General features: G+C 40.5%; 1 protein-coding gene across 2 annotated transcripts; it reads right to left on the bottom strand.

Annotated features, from left to right (window-relative positions):
* Positions 1-3: 3 nt before the first annotated feature.
* On the bottom strand, positions 4-26627 carry LOC137377917 (cytochrome b-245 heavy chain-like). 2 transcript variants are annotated; one of them, XM_068047990.1, is made up of 13 exons: positions 26585-26627; positions 22722-22817; positions 20423-20533; positions 16038-16122; positions 15015-15157; positions 12926-13107; positions 9644-9773; positions 8114-8206; positions 7081-7331; positions 5247-5409; positions 4707-4853; positions 3974-4098; positions 4-1453 (listed from the first exon to the last, which is right to left on the bottom strand). In XM_068047990.1, exons 1-13 carry the CDS (start codon positions 26606-26608, stop codon positions 1327-1329), a joined length of 1677 nt encoding a protein of 558 aa, XP_067904091.1. In that variant the 5' UTR covers positions 26609-26627; the 3' UTR covers positions 4-1326. The 2 variants fall into 2 exon arrangements, with proteins under 2 accessions (XP_067904091.1, XP_067904090.1); XM_068047989.1 differs by lacking the exon at positions 26585-26627 and adding an exon at positions 22929-23002.
* Positions 26628-27612: the final 985 nt, after the last annotated feature.

Genomic DNA, 27612 nt, shown 5'->3' with positions numbered 1-27612 from the left:
ATGGTCAGATAATCTCTTTATTGGTGTTGATTGAGGGATGGGTGTTGGCCAGAATACACAGAATTCCTGCTATTCTTTGAATAAGTGCTATGGGAATTTATAGTTATACATCTCATCTGAGAAATAGTACCTCAACATTGCCTCAGTACTGCACCTAGATTGTACACTGAAATCCTGGAATTAAGTTTGAACCCACATCCTTCTAACTCCAAGGCAAGAATGCAACCACCGAGCCAAAATAATACTTTTGGTTTTGTTAATAGTTTAAATTATCTTCAAAGTTGACCAATAGCATATTGCATAGCAGTGCCTTGAATTTGTTCCTGGATTTCTTTAACATGACAGGTTTTGTCCTCAGAAAATTCTGCATTCACATCTAAGCTCAGTGTATTTCCTCCTTTCCCTTTCACTGTTCTAAAATTGTTCTGTGGCTTCTTTAAAATTCAATCTACAGACAGCTTTAATTATCTGCTGGAACCAGTATCCATTCCAAGCACCTTTTAAACTAGTCGACTTAAGCATACTATACTCTTAAATCAGTACATGAATACTATCTTCTGATGAATTGATGATGCAAATTACATTGTTTAATCATTAACACATCTCCATTTGTATGTGGTTCTTGTCTGACAGTAAAAATAGTTTTTAAGTTAATTACATTTTGAGTTGCAAGCATTGAGTAGACAGGCAACAGGCTCTTATAAAGTTGGATCTGCAACCCATGACCAATATAATTTGCCCTTTTTTAAAGTGTAACATTTTCTTTAAAATATATTGAAATGTCATGAGCAGCCCACTTGCTACCTTAGCAGAGCAGCATCTTTCCAGCTGTAAAATCTGAGTCAGTACATCAGTCAGCTGCTGGTTACCAGTATGGTACCAATCACACATTGGAAGGAATTGTCATAGTTTTCCCTCTGTGCTCAAATGTGACCTCCCTGTGTGTGATTTTAAACTTTCTCCTTTTCAATTCAGGCTTGAGAAAATACATGAGCAAAAATAAACAATTTTTTAAAAATGGTATACATATGATCCACAATAACATTCTGTCTGAGCATCCTGAATATCACGTCTATTGTGATGTCTATATTATTATGCCAGTCCTTGATTTTTCATCTATTAAAATGAATGGGAAATATTTGTGGTCTGAAGAATGCAGAATTGGAGAATTCCAGCCTGCATATCTAATGAGTTTCAAGATGGTGTGCTTGTGTGAAATCTGAACTTGAAAGCCACATCTTCAGTATTGCTGTGGGAGGGGATGCCCTATAAATTAAGCCTTGTCTCCAGTGTTATCGCAGTTATTTGATCTTCCCCTTCCAAAACCTAGAAATTCTCCTTGTTGAAATGGAAATGGACTCCCAAGGGGTTGACCTCAGAGTACTTGTTCGAGCATTGTTCTAAAACTTTAGCCAGAGGTTGTGGTCCACACAGGAAGACTCCGATAGATGTTCTGCAAAAGTACAAATTCACAAGTTATTGATTTCAGATTTTGTCTCTTTTTTTTACACAGTATCATTCATCTCTGCAAACCAGTTGTTAATTCAGTCAAGATTGCTAAAGTAAAATTGTGTTTCGTTAGGGTGTAAGGGTACATGTGAAGTGAGTTTTGATAAGACCTAACCAGATCCACATGGGTACCGCTCAATAGCACAAACTGTCCTGAATTCAGAACAAATCGATAATCTTACTCAAGGAAGCCATAAAAATGGTTTCCAACTGGAGACCCAAATGTCCCACCTTTCCCTCAGCCAAAGTTTTGCTTCAACAATGGTTGACAAGACCTTTAATCCCAATTCTACTGCCTCTGCTCTTGCACCTTACTTCTTTTCAAAAACTGCAAAGCCCCTCTTGTTCTAACCTCACCACACTAGCTGCTACTTTTGTCAGATCATGTGCCATCTACAGCAAGATCCCACCACCAAACCCTCCCCCTCTTGTGCAGAAGGTATGTTCCCACATCAGCTCATCTTCCCCTGATCATTTCCATGCAAATGTAGTAGATGCAACATCTGTTTAATCACCTCGTCCCATGCCACTGTCCAGGGCCCCAGAATTCCTTTCATGCAGGATAGGAATTTATATATGTACTTCCTGCAATCTAATGTACTGTATTCATTGTGGCCTTCTCTACATTAAGGATTCCAAAGGCAGATTAGATGACTGCTTTGCCGAGCACCTCCATTCTATCCACGTGTGTGACTGACCCCCACTGTGGTTCACCGCTGCAACTCTCCTTCCCACTCTGACTCCTCTGTCTTCAGTCTTCTATATTTTAATAACCAGGCTGAAGGCAAACATGAATAAGAGTATCTTGTCTTTATTGTGGACATTCAACAGCCCTCTGCACTGAGCAATGACTTTAGTAAGTTCAGAGCTTTGCAATATTCCTATTTTCTTTGCAATGGGATGCTGTTGATGTGAAGTTGGTCTCGCAATTGTTTCTTTGATATTCACTGTATAAGATTTCACATTGAAAAACTATCATTCCTTATGTCAAATATATATCACATCCAGGGAGTGAAGAGGTGAGTTGACATTTCAGGTGTTAACCCTACAAACCAACACTGTTCTGGCCGTGAGATCTGCTCCCAGGGTGCTGGTCTGTTCTTCCTCTGGGACCAGCAAACACTACTGTGTATGTCCAGAATTCTCTATTTCCATTCTTCAATTGCCCTCCATTGTATTTTTGCTCCTTGCTTTTTATCAATTTTAAGGAGTTTGCTTGTTGTTTAGATTTCAGTTCTGATGAAGGATTATGCCTGAAAAGTTAACCTGTCATATTGCAGATGCTAATTGATCATCTCCATATTTCTAGCATTTTCTGTTCTTATTTCTAACAGTGTAATAATCATAACACATTATAATTGTAACATATTGATACAACAGTGCAGAAACATTTTTGGTCTGCATCCAACTTGTACCTTATCTGCCCTGGGCATCTATTTACTGCCAAGGAGTAAAGAGCCCTGAAATCAATGGAGAACTCACATTTTTGCCCAGGAAATCAGTAATGTAGGGGTTCTAAAACTAATCATATGAGTTTACTTTAAATTATTCTATTTTACTTTTTCATTTCCTCTCCAAGATCTTCCTGCACTTCGCTCTACGTTCTTGCAGAGATAGTGATTGGCCAATCTGCTGTTGGACTCTGGCAGTATTACATTGTCATTGGCTGACAGGAAGTGAACTAGATCAGCCTGGGTTTGCTGTCTCTCAGCTTTTTCACCCTTTCTGATAGGGAAATGGCTGGTATTTATATGTCTCCGTCAGGCCAGAGCTCAAACTGAAAACTGAGCAGACGAAGGATTGCAAATCTGAACATGACCCACTTTAAAATATGGCACAACACAGTAGTGATACAGTGTTCTCAAATTACCTTTTTTTAAATAATAGAATCAATTTTTTTTTAAGTGACATTTCGGTCCCACAGTGTGGCTTATTACTCAATTCCAACTTAAACCTGCTTAATCCAAGCCGCAAAATTCAAGGTTCAATTTTGGTGTGGTTAATTACTGATTTTACCTGTGCCGTTGTGATGTGCTGCCTGGAAAGAGGCCATGCATGTTTCTGCAGGAATGGGGGAGAAGATTAGGAGTCTGTTGCACTTCCCTGGTCACTCTCACTCAGCTCTGGTCACTTTCACTTGTTCATGGTCACTCTTACCCACCCATGGTCACTCTCCTCTCTAACCACTCTCCAACCCATGATCAGTCACCCACCCTGGTCACTCTCACTCACCCCTCACCCTTGACCAGCTGGTAGGAGCAGCTTTCCTGGACACACTCCAGAACAAGTTTGCTATGTAGCATGGATACATATGGAACAGGAAGAAAATGATATATATTTGACATAAGGAATAATAGTTTTTCAATGTGAAATCTTTTACAGAGAAAAGCAATTCAGAGAAAATCCTTCTTATAGACTGATAGTCATTCACTAAGCAGATGTTGCCTATGCTTTTGCCACTTACTTGGGATGAACCTGTGCAATCATCTGAAACTCTTTGTCCCAGTTGGGTCTACCATAGTGTGTTTTCTGTTTGAGCCCAGTTACTACATCAGTCTCTTTATCGAAGTGTACCTTGATATGAGTGGCCTGTAAGAACAAAGGGATGTGAAACAAAAAGAGAACTTGGTATAGTGTTTAATGAAACAAATAGGCACCAATTAAATGGACACTCCTTCTCCTCCTCCCTTTCCACAGTAGCATGCCAAGGTTTAGGGGTTGTGTGGAAAGGGCTGCAGACTTACACCTATGTCCTTTCACCATGCTGTGACTAGACTCTGGATTGAAGCCACCATCATTGACTGATTTTTGAGAATAAGCAAAGAAATTTGATATTTGTTCACTTAGTTTTGACTCTCATTGTCATGCCACCTCTTTTGCTCCACTAAAGGCAGCAAAGAGTCAGGGAAAGGAATGGTGCTAACTGAAGATGTCATCTTTTAACATCTAACCTTGAAACCAGGGCAAAGGTGGCATCCCCAGTCCGAAGTGAATTTTGGAAAGATGTTTCACATACAATTTTTAAAAATTAATATAATAGTAATGGTAACCTGACAATGACCTACTATAGTTCTACATTCTCATACAGTGCAGTGCCTGTACCTGGCTATTAATAACTTGTATAGTTACATCTTTATACATGGTATTTGCTTATTATTTGGTTATTGATGACTAGTTATAATCTTTAAACACAATACCTGGGTACTATCCCAGCCAGTCAGATAGAGTTTGTAGCTGAGGAAGTTATGCTTGCCCAGTTGTTCCATGTGACTCTCAAGTGATCGTAGCACATCAGCAAACCATTCAAATGCTTGGGTCTCTCGACAGATCCAGTAGAAGTAAATCTACAAATGGAGAGGGGGGCAACCATTACACAAAATCCAGCCAGTATATTTCAGTGTTTTATATGAATATTCATTTGTATTTCACTCTGAGCAATTCCTTCAAGAGCCTCCTTTGGATAGGAATGAGGAACCATATTACCCATTATTTAAAGAGTTATGCTCAGTGATGGGGAAGGTTAGGAATGGAAGAATACTCCACCGAACGATCTGACCAACATGTTGCGAAGCTTTCATAACTGAGGAGAGAGGTGGGGGGGAAACTCAATTCACACTATCCACTGACAGTGACTCTGGAAGAGTCAGTGCCTTCAGGCCAACTAACCTCTTGGGTGTAAGGGAATTGGGGAAGAAGAAGGCTGAGGTTGAGAAACAAGTTTAAAAAACAAAACATACCTTTTTGGTCAGCAGTCCAGCATCAGAATTCTCATACTTGTACCAGATGGACTTGAGAATAGATGCAAATGGGGTCACTCCAATGCCAGCCCCAACCAGAACGCTGACCTCATATCGGAAGACATCTTCACTGGCCGTACCAAAAGGACCATCCACTGCGATCCTGGGGGGACAAAAGGTAAGGAATTCACATAAAGTATGTGTCCGTTAATCCAAAATCTCTTACAAAGGGAGCTAAGGAGGGACTTCAATGTTGTCCATTCTGTAAAGAACCCCTTAGCTCATTTGTCATCACATGTCTGCCCTGTTGTAGCAAAGATGCACAATACTTATACAAGGCTCTTTGGAAATGGGAGATATTTTCAAAATGAATTAATTCTCCTAAAAATCTCAGTAAGATACTCAACATTTATCTTGATGTAAATGTTAGCCATTTCCAATATTGCTTCCCATTAATTGATTTCACACTTTAATACATTGACTATGATACATGCCTGGGAGCAATAAGATGACCTAGTTGTGAATTATGCCATGGTCATTATATTCCTCAATTAGTTATCTGTAGCTCACCTAGTCTCTAGGAAGAAGGCTCATAACACAGGAGATCGGTATTGTCTTCACATCCTCCACTGGTCTCCAATAAACCATCCACTTCTCCACAATAATTATCAGTACTATAATATAACTTGGGGGGAGGGTGGCGGATAAAAAATATGAACTCTAAGAAGTCAACAGTCCCAACTCCCCAGTCCTCCTGTTCCACCTCTCTCAAGATGGAATGCACTTTCCTACTCCCTCAAACCAATACTCCTGCTAAAACTAACTCAGGCAGGTAGGTGCAAACACCATGTAACCAGCTGGCAGGATCATTGTTCTGATGAACACCAGATCTTCGCTGCCTAGCAGGACCCTTTTTTAATTGGACTCTCAACATAGAAACATAGAAAAATAGGAGCAGGAGTAGGCCATTTGGCCCTTTGAGCCTGCTCTGCCATTCAATACGATCATGGCTGATCATCCAAACTCAGTACCCTGTTCATCCAGGATCTTTCAAAAATAAATTTTCAGATAAATTGCATTTAGTTTTAATGTGACATTTGCTGTTCCTCTCTATTTTTTTTGAGCATTGGTGATATCAATGCAGGAGCTGGCCGGAGAAGAGTTACTTGGTGGAAAGTCATTGAATTAACACCAGTAAAGATGAAGACCGTGAATTTACTTGTATCTTGCAGTGAGTTTTGTGCAGCACATCAGCATGTTTTAGTTTGGATTAGGTTTCTACCCCATGATGACTTTCCATGTGTTTGTGGCTGAAGGTGTTGGGAGGTCATTGAGAATAATCGCTGTGGGAGTGGCCAAAACCCATGGCCTGTGCCCTCAATACAGCAAGGATAACTTAAAACAAATGAAAAAAGGTGTAGCACTTGCCAGCATCAGCTGATCAGGCAGAAGTGTTTCCAAGGTGTAGTTGAGACAAATAGCATAGATGCATTTAAGAGGAAGCTAGATAAGCATGAGGGAGAAAGGAATAGAGGATATGCTGATAGGGTTAAATGAAGAGGGATGGGAGAAGGCTTGAATGGAGGATAAACACCTGCTTAGACCAATTGGGCCATATGGACCTTTTATAATGTTGTAGACTATATAATTCTATGTGAAGCTCTTTCTGATTTCTTTAGTGTACTAATATATGAACAGAAATGTTTTAACCTGTGTTTGTCAAAAGAATTTAATAAAAACACAAAAACGTATATTGGCAGTGTAGCATAACCACTGTTTGGTATCTTTTCTAACTATCAGCACAAGATGATTGCAGTTTTTATGCTTAATCTACCTTGGTTGCATTTTTTCTATTGCCTTATTTTCACTCTCTCCAAATGCTTCTAACATGCCATCTGTCCAATCACCAGCTGATCGAATGTAAACACTGAAGTAATCCTCTTCTGGGGCAGAGGTCAGAGTGAAGGGGTGCCACTCCAGCTGCGAGATGGACGGACAATTGATGAAGATGTATTGTCCTACTTCCATTTTAAAACCCTTCTTCTGCATCTGCAGCTCAAGGACCTTCGATGGATGAACAACAGCCTGGAAAAAAAATTATAGTGAGTCCAAACACACTATTTCTTTTAATGAAATTCATGTGAATATTGTTCATCAAGGCAAGGATGTTGATATCAAGCACTTTGAGACCAGATTTAGATGCAAGGAAAAGCTCCAAGACATCATGAGGTTTAAATTCAACATCGTTTACCTAGCCAGTTTAGCAGTGCAGAGGCCTACAGCTGATTTGCACAGGCGGTAGCTGCTGCTAAATTGTTGGTGTTTCTTTTAGGTGGCCATTCGCAATGCACACTCAGTATTGAAATGAGGCTCCAGTGTCTATTTTTGACCTGGATGTCTAAATTTGTTTGGATGAGCCAAAGCTTGCTCTGACTAGTATTTCCAGGTCTTGAATTCTTCAACCAGTGATCCTTAAAGGGGCTGCTGGAGGTCACTTAACAAAAGGCTCTAAAATGTCTTGAAATGTCGCTTTCTGCGTAGGGAAAGAAAACTGATTGACAAAGGCTCACACTACAGCATTTCTGAGAAACTGGCTTATGACCAACATTGCAGGGGCCAAGAGAGGTTTAGGAGGAGGAAAGTAAATATATAAATATAGGAAAAAATATATTTTTTAATTCCTTTATGAGAGTACATATCTGTAGCAGTTCTGTGGAAACTGAGTGCAGCGATTAACTGCTTAACCATGTGTGCTTCCAAATATTATGGGCATAGTTTCTAAGGATGATTAATGGGGTGGTAGGATAAAGTATGACTGTTCCCCTTGCCATAAAAGTAAAAGCATTTCGTATCAACATTTTTTTTACCTTAGTGATGACAACCCTCTGATTGGATCGATACAGTCGTATTAATCTCTCACAGACATATAGTATCATTGGCCCAAGCACCCACTTCCAAGTCTGGAATAGAACAATATGTTGTAAGAACAGAGAACATCTAAAGAGTTATATCAGTGAGTTACCCAAACGAAAGGCCCATAATAATTGAAGAAAAGGGAGGGCAGACTGTTCAGTGCAAAGCAGCAAAGACTGGCATTTTTAAGGTGGGAATCGCTCATAATCAAATGCAGTTTCCTCATATTGTTATGACCAGGTGAGAAAGAGGTCTAGGGTTCCCTTTCAGCCTTCACCTGGTCTTACTGTAACAAGGTTTCATTTTAAACACACTGTGTTTTTAGTTCCCCCTTGGTGAATCCTTGTTCACCGCTTTCCACTTATAAGGCAAAGAAACCAGCACAAACAGGCTTTCTCAGGTTTAAAGAAGAAAAGTTGAAATTTATTAAACTCTAATTCGGTTAATGCCTAAGGATACACGACATGCCCATGCTAGCATGCATACACATGCAGATAGGGACAGAAAGAGCAGAAGGAAAATAAAGTGGAAAAGTTTGAGGCAATCTCTGAAGAGGGTTTTTTGTTACTGTGCTTCGAACTTGCTGTAGAGTCTTTGATTGATTGTAGGTAGATCTTGCTTTTCGTTGGGGCCCAGTATTCTTCTTAAACCTTGTTCACTGTAGGAGACTTTTCTCTCTTGGGGTTCATGTGTCTTCAGTGGGTTTCAGTTCCGTAAGAAAGAGATGGGAGCAGACAGGAGAGACTGTGGCGAGCCAGCCAGGAGAGGTCTTTTCAATCCAGGAGCAAACAGCTTTCTGCAGGTTCTCAGTTCAAACTCCAATTCAGAAAAAAATCCCAGACTGCCAAGCAGGTTAGTCATGTGATTAATTGGTCTGACTACGTCTATTTACGGATTGTATTGGAGCAGGGGATGGCTCCTTTGTTCCAAATACTGCCTGTTAATATGCAAAAATGTCTTTCCAGCCAGGGGCCTGGCAACCCCTTGTCACAGGCCCTTTCTTCTTCCTAGCAACAATTTGAAATTTAATGTTCATGTGTCAAAATTAATGTGCCTCATTCTTGGCAGGTGGGGGCCTGCATTACAATATTAATGAAGGTATTAGCAGTGATGTGCTGGAGTTATCAGACATCAGTTACTTGCATATGGATTTTCATATAATACTCTTTATTGGCCTTTTATAAAACACACTGACCACAAAATAGTGAAGTACACCTTTTGAACCTGTATATCTCATTATGGCAAGCTCTTTCATTCTCTTTACTGACATGGTGAAGCAACAGTTTTCCTACAGGAAGAGAAATGAATTATAACTAAGAATCACTTAAAGTTGCTTTGTAGTTTCTAGCTGCTGCCATATTCAGCCCGACTGGTGGGTGCCGGAAATTGTTTGCTAATCTAACTTTTCAACTGTGGAATGCGCATAATCTGGAGAGATCTTGAGAGGCAGAGGGAAATGAGTAATTCATTACAACAATACTCACCATAGGATCTCCTCCCTTAAACAAAGGCACTGGACATTCGGGAATTTCCCCCCACTCTGCTGTGCGATTTTGACAGAACGTGTAATTATGTACCTCCATGCTGGCATCAGTCTGGTGTCGAACAATACGGCTACAAGAAAAAAAGACATGTTTCATTCAAAGGGTAAGTGAGATAGGTGGTTATTAGAGAACCAGGCAAGTCAGCGGGTAAAATTAGTATTACATACAGAACTTACTGCAACACTGCATTATTGTGACTCTTTTCTAAAGCTCCAGAAGAAACCATCTGCACAACAGTAACTGTTGAAGCTATATTTGTGGTGTTTCTTTGTACTGCTAATTGGTTATTCCTGTCAACTTGGTGCTGAACACTTATAGGTGTGATAAATATCTTCACTAATGAGGCAGACATTCATAACACACTGGCCTTGATTTTAAGTAGGGGTGGGATCTATGCGTGTGGGTGAACAACAAGGTCACATGCTGTGGCTCAGGGAGATTTTGACTTGGGCCTCATTTAAATACTTGGACACCTAAGTTACCTTAACCCAAAACTAAGCCTCCAAATGTACCTGTTTCCAACATGTACCCATTAAGGTGAAGGGTAGGACCAACAAGTCCAGGGAACCCTGGATGTCAAGGGATATAGAGGATTGGATCAGGAAAAAAAAGGAGGCTTATGGCAGATTTAGAGCGCTGAAAACAGCAGAGGCACTAGAGGAGTATAGAAAGTGTAGCGGGGTACTAAAAAAAGTAATTAGGAGAGCAAAGAGGGGACATGAAAAACCACTGGCGGGCAAGATAAAGGAAAATCCTAAGGCGTTTTATAAGTATATTAAGGGCAAGAGGATAACCAGGGAAAGAGTGGGGCCCATTAGGAACCAAAGTGGCAATCTGTGTGAGGAACCAGAGGACATAGGTGAGGTTTTAAATGATTACTTTTCATCTGTGTTCACTTTGGAGAAGGACGATGCAGGTATAGAGATCAGAGAGAGGGATTGTGATATACTTGAACATATTAGCATTGCAAGGGAGGAAGTATTAGCTGTTGCAAAGGGCTTAAAAGTGGATAAATCCCCACGCCCAGATGAGATGTATCCCAGGCTGTTATGTGAAGCAAGGAAGGAGATAGCAGGGGCTCTGACACAAATTTTCAAATCCTGTCTGGCCACAGGAGAGGTACCAGAGGACTGGAGGACAGTGAAAGTGGTGCCATTATTCAAGAAGGGTAGCAGGGATAAACCAGGTAATTACAGGTCGGTGAGTCTAACATCAGTGGTTGGGAAACTATTGGAAAAAATTCTGAGGGACAGGATTAATCTCCACTTGGAGAGGCAGGGATTAATTAGGGATAATCAGCATGGCTTTGTCAGGGAAGATCGTGTCTAACTAACTTGATTGAATTTTTCGATGTGGTAACTAGATGTGTAGATGAGGGTAAAGCAGTTGATGTAGTCTACATGGACTTCAGTAAGGCTTTTGATAAAGACCCGCATGGGAGATTGGTTAAGAAGGTAAGAGCCCATGGGATCCAGGGCAATTTGGCAATTGGCTCCAAAATTGGCTTAGTGGCAGGAGGCAGAGGGTGATGGTCGAGGGTTGTTTTTGTGAGTGGAAGCCTGTGACCAGTGGTGTACCACAGGGATCGATGTTGGGACCCTTGCTGTTTGTAGTGTACATTAATGATTTAGCCGTGAATATAGGAGGTATGATCAGTAAGTTCGCAGATGACAGGAAAATTGGTGGTGTCGTAAATAGTGAGGAGGAAAGCCTTAGATTACAGGACGATATAGATGGGCTGGTAAGATGGGTGGAGCAGTGGCAAATGGAATTTAATCCTGAGAAGCGTGAGGTGATGCATTTTGGGAGGACTAACAAGGCAAGGGAATATACAATGGATGGTAGGACCCTAGGAAGTACAGAAGGTCAGAGGGAACTTGGTGTACTTGTCCATAGATCACTGAAGGCAGCAGCACAGGTAGATAAGGTGGTTAGGAAGGCCTAGGGGATACTTGCCTTTATCAGCCGAGGCATAGAATATAAGAGCAGGGAGGTTATGATGGAGCTGTATAAAACGCTAGTTAGGCCACAGCTAGAGTACTGTGTAGAGTTATGGGCACCACACTATAGGATGGATGTGATTGCACTGGAGAGGGTGCAGAGGAGATTCACCAGGATGTTGCCTGGGCTGGAGCATTTCAGCTATGAAGAGAGACTGAAAAGGCTAGGGTTGTTTTCGTTAGAGCAGAGAAGGCTGAGGGGGTCATAATTAAGGTATACAAAATTATGAGGGGCATTGATAGGTTAGATAGGAAGAAACTTTTTCCCTTAGCGAAGGGGTCAATAACCAGGGGGCATAGATTTAAGGGAAGGGGTAAGAGGTTTAGAGGGGATTTGAGGAAAAAAAATTTCACCCAGAGGATGGTTGGAATCTGGAACGCACTGCCTGAAGAGGTGGTAGAGGCAGGAACCCTCACAACATTTAAGAAATATTTAGATGAGCACTTGAAATGTCATAGCATACAAGGCTACGGATAAGTGCTGGAAAATGGGATTAGAGTAGTTAGGTGCTTGATGGCCAGCACAGACATGATGGGCTGAAGGGCCTGTTTCTGTGCTGTATAACTCTATGACTCCATGTGTTTCCTGAATTTCACCATCCGCCCACCCCACCACATCTCTCCAGAAGGTACTAACACTTACCGGGTTACAGTGCCAGTGGTCTGCAGTCCACTGTTACCTTGTTCATGTGTGGCTGCTATGCACCTAAGGGGGAAGTACCCCAGATGAATTTGATCCTGTTCTCATGAAATAACCAGATCGGCATTCGCCAGAAAGAGCCACCAGTGATCAGATGTGGCAACCCTGACTGATACTATGTTTTCTATCTTTGGGCAAGTAGTAGAGCTCTACCACCATCCACAGTAAGGGCCACTAACTCAGCACAAACCACGGATCGAATCTGCCCCCAATTCTAATAGTTGCAGTTATGGTCCCTATTTGCTTTTGGGCACTTTGTCCTCTGGAATATCTCTTCTGTCAACCAACATTACTAAACTGGTTATCTGATCATTATCACATTGCTGTTTGTGGGACCTTAACTGTGTGTAAATTAGCTGACACATTTCCTACATTAGAACAGTGACTGTACATCAAAATTACTCCATTGGCTATAAAACGCTTTGAGACATCCTGAGGTCGTGAAAGGTGCTATATAAATCTAAGTTCTTTCTTTCGTCATAGAAACCTTAACTATTTTAAATAAGGTATCATCCTACATACCCAACTCCATGGATGACAAGTCCTGCAAAAAATATGACAAAGAGATGATGTGTAAACCAGAAGACCTCAAAGTACGATCTGCGAATGGTGTCTGTTGAGGATGTGATCATGACAATAAGTGCAAGAGTGATGATGACTCCGGTTAGTCCGGCCACAGTGGTGAACGCAATGTAGGTGGGAGTCTGAGGAGGAGATGCAAGCATATTACTTATAGCACCACTTACCAAAACCAATGATTCTGACTAAACCAGATTTTCGCACATAATCCAACCTTATAAAGATTTTTTATGCCTTTACTGATGTTTAAAAAGACCCCTTTAAAAGTGGCAGTTTCCCTATCGGGAGCCAAGATTTAGGATTCCATTATAATGAATTCCTTTATAATTTTCATAGTATTTTATTTGGGACAATTTTTCAAAGTGCTTGTATACTCCTGAAATTTGAGGAATTATTTACACAAAGGAGGATAAACACACACAATTGAATAGACATAATCTCTGAAGTGTCCACATTAATGTATTTCTGATGTTAATTCAGCTTCCTTGCACTGTTAGGCTTAGTAACTCCTTTCAGTGAGCACCCACAGTTAAATGTTATTTGTACTGATTATCAAACACCTCTGTGTTATACCTGTACACATTGGATGGGTTTGCATTTATCAAGGGGAAGAAATAGTTATCTTAAAATAAAATTCTCAGAGAAAAAGTGGAACATTGTGTTAAAGCCTAATTCCTATTTAAAGATTCCTGTTCAGCTCTCTTAAACAGGATCTTTGGCTGAGTCTGCTGTTCCTGAAGTTATATCCCCCCTCCCACTTATTCTGTTTTTGTAGATTAACTTGTCCTCCTCTTTAGGTGCCTTCCCCCAGGGCTATACAATCTTGCCAGACCAAGAAAGCAGATTATTGACCAGCTCCTGACCTGTGCTGATGCTAATCTTGAGAAGGCTAAGAGATGTTATGATTTGTAATTTGATGTGATGAATAAGAAATATTTGTGAAAATACCTTGAAACCCTTGTTAGCATTTGGAGTGAAGGGATGACCTGGCCCCTTAGAGCTCTTCCTGCCTTTAGGGGCCTTCCATCTGATTCTCTTCACAAGAACGTTATTAGATTTTCCTCCTTCTGGGCAGTGTATCTCCTGATTTTTGAAGGCGTTTTATCTCAGTGCCAGTTGTCTTTAGTATTGCTGCTAATAATCAGAGTTGGTGGACTGGAGTAATTGGGTTCTGCATAATGAAACCATTTTAACATTACTGCCCTATTTTTGGTGCTCTTGAGTAGTCCAGCTCCTCTGAAGCACAAGTGTAGTCCTGTCCTTATTAGGGCTCTGCGTTCTAGCACTTTGCGGGGAAGAGCTTTTTAACATTATCTATGCTATTGCACGGGTAGACTTCTCCAGTTGTCAGAGCCACACATTGAAACAACCAACAGTTGATTGTGCAGCAGTTTATACTAGTTATGGAAGATGCTCACAGTGAATTTACTGCTGTACTAATGTCCCACTGACAGCAACATCCAAGCTCTTGGATGTTTGGCATGTATTCCCAGTAACACATGGGAGATCATTAAACTATGCCAAATTTTTAACAGGGTATGCAATAAATACAAACATTAAATATATTAAAGGGTGTGGGGAAAGAGCACAAAAATGGGTTTAGAATAGATAACTCTGGGAAGGAGGGGGACTGGAGATAGTGATAGCACAGGCACAATGAGCTGAACAGGCTCCATCTGGACTGAAATTTCTGTAATTCTGTGTCTATGAAAGAGATTGACAATGTTCATGCAGGAAATTGTTCATTGTTACACAGAATTAAAATACCAGTGGATACAAATAAAACATTAGATGGTTAAGAATAGGAAAGGAAATTTTAAAGAAGTTTTTCACTCAAATAATATTTGTGTTGCAAAGTAGATTCTGAGCAAATGCCTTTGAAGCAGACAATGTAAATAGGTTCATGATAATTGAATGTGTTTCTGGAGATAAAAAAGATTGAGGCATGTGGCAGGAAGGTGATGAGTTAGTTGTGTATAATGGCTTTTATCTGTTAAAAATTGTTATCTACTTATGCAAAAGCGCTTCTTACCGTCTGATCTGACCTAATAGGATTCACCCAAAGGCTGGTATTGTCCCCAATTCGGGACAATACAGCGTCCAGCGTCTGTTCTTTTGACTGTCGACTGTTGTTGAACCATTCGAAGTTTAGTAAATGTGCTACAATGTGAATTACTGTGGAAACAAAATGCCCACAATGTTAGGTAGCAAAATACAAGCAGCTCTTCTCTTCCTCAGAAAACCCTTAGAGGAAATGAATCAAAAGATCATATTGCCTCTATGTGGAACCAAATAGACAAAACTGCTTTACAATATTCCCATCCATTTCTGGACAACTGTATTGTAATTAGACTGATCAGATTTCTGTACTATCTTGTCAATGTGCTATTAGTATCAAATGAAGAAAGCAGACTCTGGGTCAAACTAACAGGGGTTTATTTACAGGGGTCTTCTTACTAGGGTATCTACATGAACACTGATCAGCACGAGGTACAGACTCGTGACATTGCATCCTGTGATGATGCTTATGTACATTATACTACGATTTCCTGCCATCTGCACATTAGCAAATGTGCATTCTGGCATCCAGAGTTGTTATGGATGATGGGGAAGGGAGGGGGCAATTAAAAATATTCAAGGACCAATTTTCCTGTTGCAATTGATCACAGAACAATCAGTTGCACTAGGCAGGGCAGGAAAATCAAATTTTAATTTTGTTTTAAAATTTAATCAGTGCCATTGATCCTGCTACACCGTGGCAGTCACCGCAGCAACTTCTCTCCACTCCAGCTGAAGCTTTTGACAATGAGAGCCTGGCCAAATTATTCAAATGACCCTGTAAAATCAGCTGGTATCTGGGGTGCGAGCATGGGGTAGGCAGAAGTTGTACCTTGCTTGAAGTTGTGCCACTGTTGCAGCTAAGTGGAAAATTCCTCCCTCCCACAAAACCATGTGAGCAAGAAAGTAATAAATTTGTGAAAAATAAAAGCAAATCAAAACCATGACTGGATGCAAGGGCATTAGAAGAACAACACCTTCCTCATAAAAGCCAAACCTGTGTGCAAGGCGATCATGTAAGCCACCAGTTTATGGAATGTGATGTTCTTGTCCAGCTGTTTTCTTGCACTGCACCTGCAACACTAACAGAGAGCAGAAGTAAAACAGTCAAGAACCAGCAGGAATCTTACTAAGCAGTCAGACTGTACTGTGATAGGACATGGAGAACAATTCTAAAGCTTTTCTATTTGGTTGTAATGACACATTATTTGCTGAAAATGAAGTACTGCTGCTTTCAAGTAATATTTTCCTGTATTTTTCATATTTTTGTGGAGTTTGCAAGGAATAAACACAGGAGATTTTTTTTTTAGGAAACAGAGAAAGGCGATTAGGCCGAACAAGTCCATCTCTTTTTGATAGATCCTCCTCACTTACTTTCCTACTCACTATTTTCTTCAATCCTTCCCTCTCCACAAACACATCTAATTGTATTTTGAATACAGTTATGCAATTCATTTGAATGATCTTTTCTGGCAGTGTATTTTATTAGAAATTGTTTTCTTTTGTTAGTAAGCCCAATAGAGAAAACCTGGTGAGCTTGCTAAAGGGTTGAAATTGTAAATGAGTTTGGGGCCTTCCACTGTTGGTGTGATTGAGATCACAAACTCAACACAGACATAATGGTGGACACTACGAATTGCTTAATGGACACCTCACAGTTTGTGGCAAACAGACTGGAGGTTTCACCATAAGCTGATGTATGGAGTTGGAACTAGATGATCACCTTACATATGAATGGTGCATATAATAGGGGATCTAGAATCTTAAAATCATTGAATTTTACAGGGAGGTCGTTTGGCCCATCACACTTATGCCAGCTTTCTGAAATTTTCTTTTATTTAGTCTCTTACTGTGCCCTCTTCCCATACCCTTTAACATTTTGCTTTTTCAACTATTTACTCTTTTCAAAGGTATTATCTATCCTTCTTCCACCACTGTTTCTGGTAGAGTATTCTGTATCCCAAGAACCTTCTCTGTAAAAACATTTCTCCCTAGGCTGTCCCTTTAATCTTTTGCTGCCTTCTACATATTGATTAAATGACCAGTAGAAATAGTTTTTTCCTATTTATCATATCAAAACCTTCTTACTTTTAAGTATTTTCAATTAGATCTCCTTTTAACCTTCTCTGCTCTAATGAAAAAGCCCCATCACCTTAGCATGCTTCCTAAAGTAGAGCAAACAAAAAGGCACACAATAATGTTTGACCTAACCAATGATTTGTATAATTTTCACGCACCTCTTTACTTTTATACTCTATGCTCTTAATCTAGGATTCCAGATTTTTTTTAAAGCTTTATCAGCTTGTCCTCCTACTTTTAAAGATTTGTGTATCTGAATTCCTCAATCTCTCTGCTCTTCTGCCCTTTTTAAAGTTTATTTAGTGTGCATTCCCTCTCCATATTCTTCCTCTCAAAATGTATCATGTCACATTTCACTACTTGAAATTACATCCAATATCCATCTGTGCAATATACTCACCTGTCTACATCCACTTTGAGAGTTAGCTATGCTTACTATGTTTGTTGCATCTGCAATGTTTTTTGACAAAATGCCCCTATACCTGAACCCAGATCATTTATGCATATTGAAAAGAGCAGTTTGCTGACATTGATCCTTGGGGAGCACAACTGTTTATAGCCCTGCGTCCAAAAAACATCCATTAACCACACTCTTTGTTTCCTGCGTTTTAATCAACTTCCTATCCATGCCTCCACATTCGCTTTAATAACATTTGTCTTAATGTTATCAACAGCCTTCCTTGTGCACCTTATGAAATGCCTTTGAAAATTCACGTGCACAATATACATGTACTTTATCAATACTCTGTTACTTTTTCAAAGATCTCTATTATGTTTGTTAGAAACTACTTGCATTTTACAAATCTGCACTGGTTGTCCTTAATTAGCCCATATTTTTCTATGGCTGCTAGAAACTGCCCTCCTACCAATGTTAGGCTGACTGGGTCCAGAGTTACCTTTCTCTTTCTCTCTTGAACAGAGATATTACTTTGGTAGCCTTTCAGTCCTCTGCAACAACTTCCATGTGTATAAAAGATTGTTATCAGAGCTTCTGCTATTTCCTGTTGGATTAACCTTAGCATTCCAGAATGCAATGCATTAACTCAGTGCCTTTTCCACTGAGTTCCACCAATGTTTTCAGTCTTACTTCCTTACCTATAGTTATTTGATCTGATTGCTTTATCTCTAATTTCCTCATAAACAAGAGCCATGAAGCTAATCACTAGTGTCAAAGATCTGAGACAAGGTGAAAGATTGGAGAAATCTAAATTTTTCAGCCTTCAAAGAAAGCATTTGAGTGGTGATCTTATAGGGGTGCATAAGATAGTTAAGGATATGAAAAGGTAAATCCAAAATATTACTTTAAATTGTGAGAGTAGGACAAAGAGACACCGGCTGAAATTACTAAAAAGTAAATTTAGAACTGGTATCAAAAAGTTTGTGTCCACACAAAGGGGGTTGTTTTAACTTTTGGCAATAGTGTAAAACAGTCAATATTGGATCAGCAGTTTTCCACCTCTTCCCATTTTCCTCTCCGTTGATCTCAATGAAGAGGTGTATGACGGATAGATGCTCCAATATCACCCACTTTGCATATTGCCAAAAATTAAAATACCTCAAAGAGAGTCAATGAATGGAACCAACTTCTGGGTAGAGTAGTGGAGATGAAAACACTGGAATTACTTAAGAAATAATTGAATGGTGCAATGGGGGAAATTGTAGAGTTTACTGGTAATCAGATGGGCTAATTGGCCTGCTTCTTCTGTGGTTATCTTGTAATTCAATAATATTGTGATGTAAATCTATTACCAGGTTCTGTGTGCTATTCTGTCTGTGTGACTGGGTGTGTCTGTGTGTTGCAAGCATTTTTGCGTAGGTTGCACCCAACCTCTCTGAAACTATTGCATTACAGAAGTGTCATAAATATTCCAAGATTGCACGACAACATAACTCCTAGTCCTCACCTTGTGCAATTATGAGATAGAAATTGGATTTGGTGAGGTAACAAAGACGAGTTTAAATATAGTCAGCAACAACAATGAGAGGTGCAGGCATACCCTTTTACAGATCACAAATATCTACAGAAGATTGGATTTCAAGGAACAAAAGTGCTAAATCTAAAACACCACAGCAGATATTCCTCTTTAGTACCTGGGTATAAGAGCTGTGTGAGACAAAAATGCTCACCATAAATTCAGACACAAGCTGCTCACAAATTTCCACCCATTAAATCTGTCCATTAATTTTTTTCTTTTACTATTTCTCTTCCCTCTTTTCCCAAAGGTGTTTACTTCTTGTTGAAGGATGGCTCTAGCTGGAGTGCAGGTTTTGTCAGAGTATCTCACCCACATGTCAGCCTTGAGAACAAGTGAGAATGGCCTATCCCCATTGGGCAGTATCAGAGTTGATCCCAATCCTGCCCTCAATCAATATTCAACAATGTTTACAGTGGTCACTGGATCATAGGGGTGCCGAGACCAACACAGAGTGGGAATCAAAATCAGGAGCTTTTCACAGTTCTGATGAAAGGTCACAGACCTGAAATGTTAACTATATTCTTTCTCCAACAGATGTTTCCAGACCTGCTGAGTATTTCCAACATTTTCTGTTTTTTAATTCTGGACCTTGCTGGTCATTTTGGGAACATTTTCTCTGAAAAAATGTGCAAGTTTTACTCCCCTTAATTCAGATTTTTTTTATAACGGTAAAGAAAATGGCTGAAGACAAAGAGAATCATTTGGTATACTGAATGATCTATTCTGGCATTCTTCAGATTGAATGTTCAACTTTATCTTATCTAACAGAGACAAGTAAGTGGCTCCATTTATTGGCGATAGATTGTCAGGTCAGTGTTGTTTTGTCCTTTTCCAATATGGAGAAATAGAGGTGAATTCTCATCTACTCTCCCAAGCCATTCTAAGTCCAAGCCCTTTCTCTTAAAGACAGTTCAGGCTAAAGCCTGAGGTTTGATTAATGCGGACATAATCAAGTTTTCTACCACTTGACGTTTTGGCATAACTATCAAAGTTTGAATGAAACTATAAAAGCTGGGAGTACCTATGTGAGCACCAGGAATTACCATGGGGGTTCTCCTGCTCCAACACCATATAGTTGGCAAATTTCAGCAGAAATCCCATTTGTGTGCATAAACAAAGATACAACAGTACAGTGGGAGAATGTACCTTGGACTCTATCAGTCTGTTTGGCTTATTTTCTTAATAGCTAATGCTTTATTCACTGTGCCACCTCATGATGTTAAACAAGTGAAACAGAATTTTACTGCACATGGAATTATTTCCAAGTCTCTCACTCTATACCACGGCTACTTCTGTAGTGATGAGAAAAGAAAGGAGCATTTCTTACAGAGCAGGATCCTCTGAGGAAGGACAGTAGATTCCGGCACACAGGCAGCAGGATCAACAAGCAGTTAAAGTTGAGGCAGGCAGCAGGAGCTCGTGCCCAGGCTAGTGCCGACTACAAACAAACACAGGAAGATGCAAGTAAACTTTTTGATCCTCATTGCACTGGTCAACTTTGTTGTGAGAGTTTAAGGGCTGGTTTTAACTTTTGGCGGTGCTGGAAAAGGGGTATCAGTGGACAGGCCATCTGTTATAGACTCCCCTGAATTAGAAATCTTGTATAACTGGCCTCCCTCCAACCATTGTCAAAAGTGAAAATCAACCCTATGTAGTTTATATACTTTTAAGAATCTCAATGCTTCTTAGATTAAACTAAAAAATATCAGTGATAATTATTGTTCTGAAGAAGGGTCACTGACCTGAAACGTTAACTCTGCTTCTCTCTCCACAGATGCTGCCAGACCTGCTGAGTATTTCCAGCATTTCTTGTGTTTATATTTATAATTAATGCCGACCTTGTGATTTACACATTATTATACAATACACATCAGTGTTATATCCAGTAACATAAGTGATGTGTTAGCTAATATCTGCAGCAGCGGCTTTCAAAGTTCACTGGATGGGGGACCTTTGTAAATACTCTAGGGTTAGCTGTTGAAAAAAGTTGCTACTATTGAAGAAAATTTGTTTTATTTGCATGATACAACAAAAATACTGTAGCTAGACAACAAATACTGAAAGATACTGAAACAATACAAAGCGTGTTTTTACAATCCTTGTTCTTGGGCCAGTGGGTGGGAGATGTGAGATATGACTATAATAGTCAAGGTTCAATTTTCTTACTCATGCTCTCTGGGTGAGGTTCCCTACTGGGGATGTGGGTTTGCAGAATCACCCCTCCAGTGTACAGAATTCTCAAGATGCTGTTCTTGAGAGTTATGGTATGTACAGCCCCATACAATGTGTTATTACATTATATATAAGGTTATTATACCTTATTTGGTAGTATTTAGTGTGTTGTATATCTACAGAGGTGTTCAGCAGTGTAACACGCACAGTGTGTACTATTATATAATAGAAATATAAGAGGGTTATACTCCAGTAGTACACATTGTATTATATATTGACAGGAATGTTCTGCACAGTGTGCAGTATTATGTACAATTGTGTCATATAACATGTCTGTTATGTAACACATAGTTATTTCCATTGGTAAACATTCAATGCAAAGTAGCAACCGAAGGCTCAATTTTGTGCTCACCATATCCAGTTACATAATGTGAAGAAATCTGAAATTGTAATTGCTGGGAAATCCCTGGTGCATACAATGCAAGAACATACAGGCAGTGACAAGACCTATTCAATTCATCCACCATGAATCCTCCTTGAAAAACTGAGCAGGATTTAATATTACACTCCCCGTATGCCTCTTACTACAGCTCAGGCATCTCTTTACAGGCTTTGAACAAAGTCTGTTTGTACCCCAGACAATAATGCCTAATATCCCTTTATGTCCCATCTGTGACAAAATTCTTGAAAGGATTAATTCTGTCCAAGTACCTGTGGAGAGTACAGTTGGCACATGGGAAGTGTTGGATCTGACATTTGCTGGATTGCAGCTCAGAGACTGGTGGCCTGATGCTTCCCTGAGATGCAGCCTTTCCCGTAAAGGCAGGTGATTTCTCAGGAAATCCCCAGAGTTCCTGAATTAACTAAAAATAATGTTACAAATCCATATAAGAAAATTATTGGATTAAAACTTTTTGCTTGTGAGAAACCTTGAAAAACAATGGTAAAATCCAACTGAAACTCCAGACCCACTTGAACAGTATGGCCATGCCAAGCTGTCTTTTATGAACTGTAATCATTTTCTTAAAAAAAACACTTTTATTTTAAACACAATTATCCATACACCTAATGTGTAAACAGGAAAAAGAGGCCAAGTTAATATCGTGCATGTGGAAGAAGTGAGTTACCTCGTGTCCCCCAGTTCACCCCCTTTATATCCCAGTGCGCCATCACTATATCTTAGTATTCCACAGGGAACCCTCTGTGTATCCCACTGCCCCACAGGGCACCCTCTTCATATCTATTCAAAATATGCAAGGTTAAGTCAGGGCATTTACTGCGGCACATGTATCAGATATTGCAACAATAAGCAGAGTTACTCATAAACTATTAACATTCTTGTCAACTGTTTTTAGGAAAAATATCAAACAGATGATTCTAATTGCACAGTGATGCATGAAACATTATAGACATTAAACTGAACTTCAAGAAATAACTAAAGTGCGAGTACTTACTCCAATTATTGCCCTTGTGTAGTAATATTCTGGATTGTACTCATAAAACATGTAATAATAGACAAACAGAAAGACGTTGATTCCCAGCCACACCACCTGCAAGCAACAAGTTACAGAGATTACTACTATCCTCAGCAGCAAACTCTTCTCTAGCCATTGTGATTGAAGAGAAAAGACTCAACAGAATAGTCTAAATGTTCTCCTTACAATAACCAGGGCAGATAGCCCCTTATTAATCAACCAGTTGCTCATGATTCCAAGGATCCTGTGATTCAACTGGCGATCGAGCAATTACCTCAAGATTTATACCTGATAGTGGAGGCGGGAAAGGGTGTTGACCAGCCCAGACTTCAGGAAGTAGTTGTTGATTTACTTTTAAAATCAATTTTTCCTTCCTCTCCGTTTGTCTAATCCTATATTTCACACAGATATTTTTTGTGATCATGTTCTGAAAATATTAAGGAATATTGATTTATCTGGAGCCTGTCACATTGAAACTTCTCAAAGCATTTCACAAATAAGCACCTTTAATATAGATAATACTTTATGTCAAACACTTCCATAGGATCTGTAGAATTATCCCTTCCGAAGGATGGCACCACTGGCAGTGCAGTACTGTCTGAGTCCTACACTGCTCTGCCAGCCTAGGTCACATCCTTCTGTCCAGTATGGCACTGAAATCTGCAACCTTTTAATCCAGAGGTGACAATAGTTTAGTTTAGTTTAGAGATACAGCACTGAAACAGGCCCTTCGGCCCACTGAGTCTGTGCCGACCAACAACCACCCATTTATACTAATGCTACACTAATCCCATATTTCTACCACATCCCCACCTGTCCCTATATTTCCCTACCACCTACCTACACTAGGGGCAATCGCTAATGGCCAATTTACCTATCAACCTGCAAGTCTTTGGCATGTGGGAGGAAACCGGAGCACCAGGAGGAAACCCACGCAAACACAGGGAGAACTTGCAAACTCCACACAGGCAGTACCCAGAATTGAACCCGGGTCACTGGAGCTGTGAGGCTGCGGTGCTAACCACTGCGCCACTGTGCCACCCTAATACAACAAGTGAGCCAAGCTAACTCACAAATAGCCTTATGCTTGCCTTTTTCTGGCATTCTGTTTATGGCTGAAATACTTGTTAAACAGGCGGAGCAGCTCTCCTCTGTATCACGTCTTGCAGAGCCACAGCAGCATTGAACAACTTTATGTGCACTATTTTGGCTAGAGAGAAGTAAAGGAAATAATTTTTTTTTTGAAATGGAAGCAGTTAAAATGGAAAAGGGTATGGCCTCAGTTATGTGCCTTTCCACAATGACTTGGCTTAAATTTGAAACTAGCTGTGCAAAAAGGTCAGAGGTGAGATTACACATTAGTGATCCAACACATTGGTCTAGAATTTTGTTGTTACCGCATCCAATATGGCAGATCAGCATGTGCTCACAATGAGTGCCAGAAATAGCCACCTGCCATATTGGTAAAGCCTCCAGAATAGGGATTCAGTGATCATGCCTGAAACAGGAATTAGGACCTTTGCATATGCAAAGAGGGGGTGGTGTTCCTCCTGGCTCCACTGTAGTCCAGAGGATTTTTGCCACCCTCCCAATTTCCTTCCACCACTAACACCCACCAAACGCCCCTCTGCAAATCTGGCCCCAATTTAGGACCGATATTAAGCCAATCGGCACAACTTTGTCCTGATGAAACTGGTGAGTTGCCTGTGATTGCCTTTGTGGTGACTGCAGCTCACTAAATGTATGCTAATGAGGCACAATTTTGGGTCAGCCTTGTGCCTATGGCTTCTGACGCACATCATGAAAGCAGACTGAAACCCATTGACTCCTTGCTGGGATACACTGGCAGTCATCGGGCTATGCAAGTGCAGGCAGCTTTTCCACAAGCCCAGTCCTGTCCAAACCTCAAGTCTACACATTTAGAGCAGAGATCACTGGATAGTGATCAACAGCAGGAACCTTAGCCGCACTTCCTTTTCCAAACTCGTTGGTTTCTACCAGTGAAATAAAAAGAAATGCTGGAAACACTCAGTAGGTCAGGCAGTATCTGTAAAGAGAGAAACAGACTTGACGTTTCAGGTCGATAACCTAATGAATGTATTCCAGCATCTGCAGTGTTTTGTTTTATTTTTTACTGGTGCCCCAGCTGAGCTCCACTAAGACGGATTGGATCTGGGACTTTCCTGGTGTCTATGACTCAGCTGATCACTGAAAGCTTGGAAATAATTTCACTTGTGATAGCTGTTCAACATCCTTTCCAGCTGACCTTGAGTTTCTTGAATTTTAAACTAGACACTTAGGAAAGCAAGGCAAGCGCTCACATGCGGATGAATGTTGTCCTTTCCTGGTGAAAAGGCATATTTTTGCTTACCCTCTTTCACTGCCTTTCAAAAAGGTAATGACTTTGTAATCACAATAACTTAAAATGAAATGGTAGCAATGACTTTGCATTTTCAGTTAAAAAATCATTACAGGTTTCAGATAAATATAATAGTTGCACATCCTGCAACCTCTACTTATTAAATTACTACTCAAAGACTGAAAGGGGATTGTTTGACAGATATTCATAATTATATGCTTAGAGGGCTACTGCTTATTATCCCCCCACACCTGTTCATAGAATTTAGCATAAGCAGTAATGCATTCAACCATACATCTCACAAGTACAGTCTGAATTCAGCATCGCATTCTAATGAGGGATGCAGTGCGAACCAAACTCATTGCAAATATTTTGACAATATTTGTCCATGTGAGAAAAGGAGCATCGTATCTTAGAGAAATATTGCTGTTTATTAATGAGCTCCTCCAAAAAAAAAAACATTAGAATCTGTGGGGGAGAAATTTGTTTGTGTAATGCTGCTACATAGAGTTATGTCAATTCACTGGGATATGTGTTCTTCACTGATATCAACAAAGAACATCATGTAGGCCCCAGTCTTGGGTGCCAGGCCCCTCGTCCAGGCACTAAGTGCCTTTTAACGAGGGTCCAAGACCCCACCACCACCATCACCCCCCCCGCCCCCACCAGGAGCCGGGAAGCAGCCCGCACAGTTTATTGTGCCATGCTTCCCATGCGGTAACAAGGCTGCCCACTGCACGGCAAATTGTGGCTGTGATGGAAAGACGCCCATAATTCAGTGTTAATTGCCCAGTTAAGGGCCTCAATTGGTGATGGAGCGGGAAGGCTGTTCACAGGCCTTCCCGCTTGTACTAAATTTCGGCGGAGATGGGATGGTGCTGGGAACACAGCCCCCACCACTACCCCACACGATTTTATGCTCTCCCCTCATCCAAAGCTACCGCATGGGAGAGCATAAAATTCTCTCCCATTAACTCTGTTTCTTGCATTACAAATGCTGCCAGATCTACTGAGTATTTGCAGCATTTTCTAGGTTTTTTTCAGATTTGGAGCACATGCAGTATTTTGCTTTTGGACTAGTGTTTGGTCGGAACCTATGGGTAGGTATAGAGTCAGATGATCAAACACTGCATTGGACTTAATATATGTACCATGTTGCAGAAATGTTTGTGCAGACCAGACCTGTTAGTGTGCTTTTCGTTTTCCTGTCTGTTTTATCTTTACATCCACCCTAGGTTACTGCTGTGCCACAACAGAAAACATGAATGGTAAAGATGCTGTGAGGTCTTAGCTGAAACTTTTGACCTGACTATGAGGAAGAATGACTAGGACTGATTTTCACTCGAATAAATTTCTCCCTTCCTCTAACAAAGCTTCTAACTTTTATTCAGTGTTTCCCCACCACAGCACACCTGAGACAGAGAGGCTACCATGTTGGGGTCACAAATTTTTAAATTCACTTACAGAAATTGCCACCACTTACCTCAACTCCTCCCCTCCCCTGCATCAATCAGATGGTAAAGTGATGAGTTTCTTCTTAAAATGGATGACAAAATGCACTGAGTTAAAGCAGCCACAAAAAAGTAACATTACATGTCTTCAAATCAATAGGCTGGAAATAAATAGAATCCTTAGAAACTAGAAATATTGCAAGGGGTGGCGGGAGCTAAAATAATTTTTGTTCTGTCATACTTGGCTACATTTTCATGTGTTGCATCACAGTTCTGACCTCAGAGGCCTGGTTGAAATACTGCAAAGTGATTCGGCAAGATTCCTGTGTACCCAATTTTAGCAAAGTCATCCCATTTATTTTAAAAGGGTTAATGAATTTGTTTAAATAGCACACGTAGGGATCTTACATGAGTAATAACGAACCACAAAAAGTAGTGCTCAGCTGAATTTCAATCCTCATGTTTTTTCCTTGCTCATTGTTAGTGGGTTTCTTTTTATTCGTTCATGGGATGTGAGCATTGCTGGCAAGGCCAGAATTTGTTGCTCATCCCTAATTGCTGTTGAAAAGGTGGTGGTGAGCTGCCTTCTTGAACGCTGCTGTACATGTGGTGTAGGTACACATGATATCAGGGAGGGGGTTCCAGCGACAGTGAAGGAACGACACTATCGTTCCAAGTCAGGATGGTGTGTGGCTTGGAGGGGAACTTGCAAGTGGTGATGTTCCCATGTATCTGCTGTTCTTGTACTTCTAGGTGGTAGAGGTTGCGGGTTTGGAAGGTGCTGTCGAAAGACGCTTGGTGAGTTGCTGCAGTGTATCTTGTAGAAGGTACACACTGCAACCAGGGTGCACCAGTGGTGGATGCAGTAAATGTTTAAGGTGGTGTTGTGCCAATCAAGCGGGCTGCTTTGTCTTGGATGATGTCATTCTTCTTGAGTGTTGTTGGAGCTGCACTCATTCAGGCAAGTGAAGAGTATTCCTTCACGCTCCTGACCTGTGCCTTGTAGATGGTGGACAGGATTTGGGGAGTCAGGAGGTGAGTTACTCCTTTTTGCTAAGTA

The sequence above is a fragment of the Heterodontus francisci genome, chromosome 15 (genome assembly GCF_036365525.1).
Source record: "Heterodontus francisci isolate sHetFra1 chromosome 15, sHetFra1.hap1, whole genome shotgun sequence".
Lineage (NCBI taxonomy): Eukaryota > Metazoa > Chordata > Chondrichthyes > Heterodontiformes > Heterodontidae > Heterodontus > Heterodontus francisci.
The sequence above is the reverse complement of the archived record's forward strand: the minus strand, read 5'-3'. Positions and strand labels throughout refer to the sequence as shown.

Bases quoted from the DNA above. Each gene is read 5' to 3' on its own strand.
- LOC137377917 (XM_068047989.1), bottom strand. From the start codon at position 22,973: ATGAGCAACTGGTTGATTAATAAGGGGCTATCTGCCCTGGTTATT. The intron at 22,818-22,928 runs GTAAGGAGAACA...TGTTGCTTGCAG, and splicing joins GGCTATCTGCCCTGGTTATT to GTGGTGTGGCTGGGAATCAA. The intron at 16,123-20,422 runs GTAAGAAATGCT...GCTCTCTGTTAG, and splicing joins TCCTCAGAGGATCCTGCTCT to TGTTGCAGGTGCAGTGCAAG.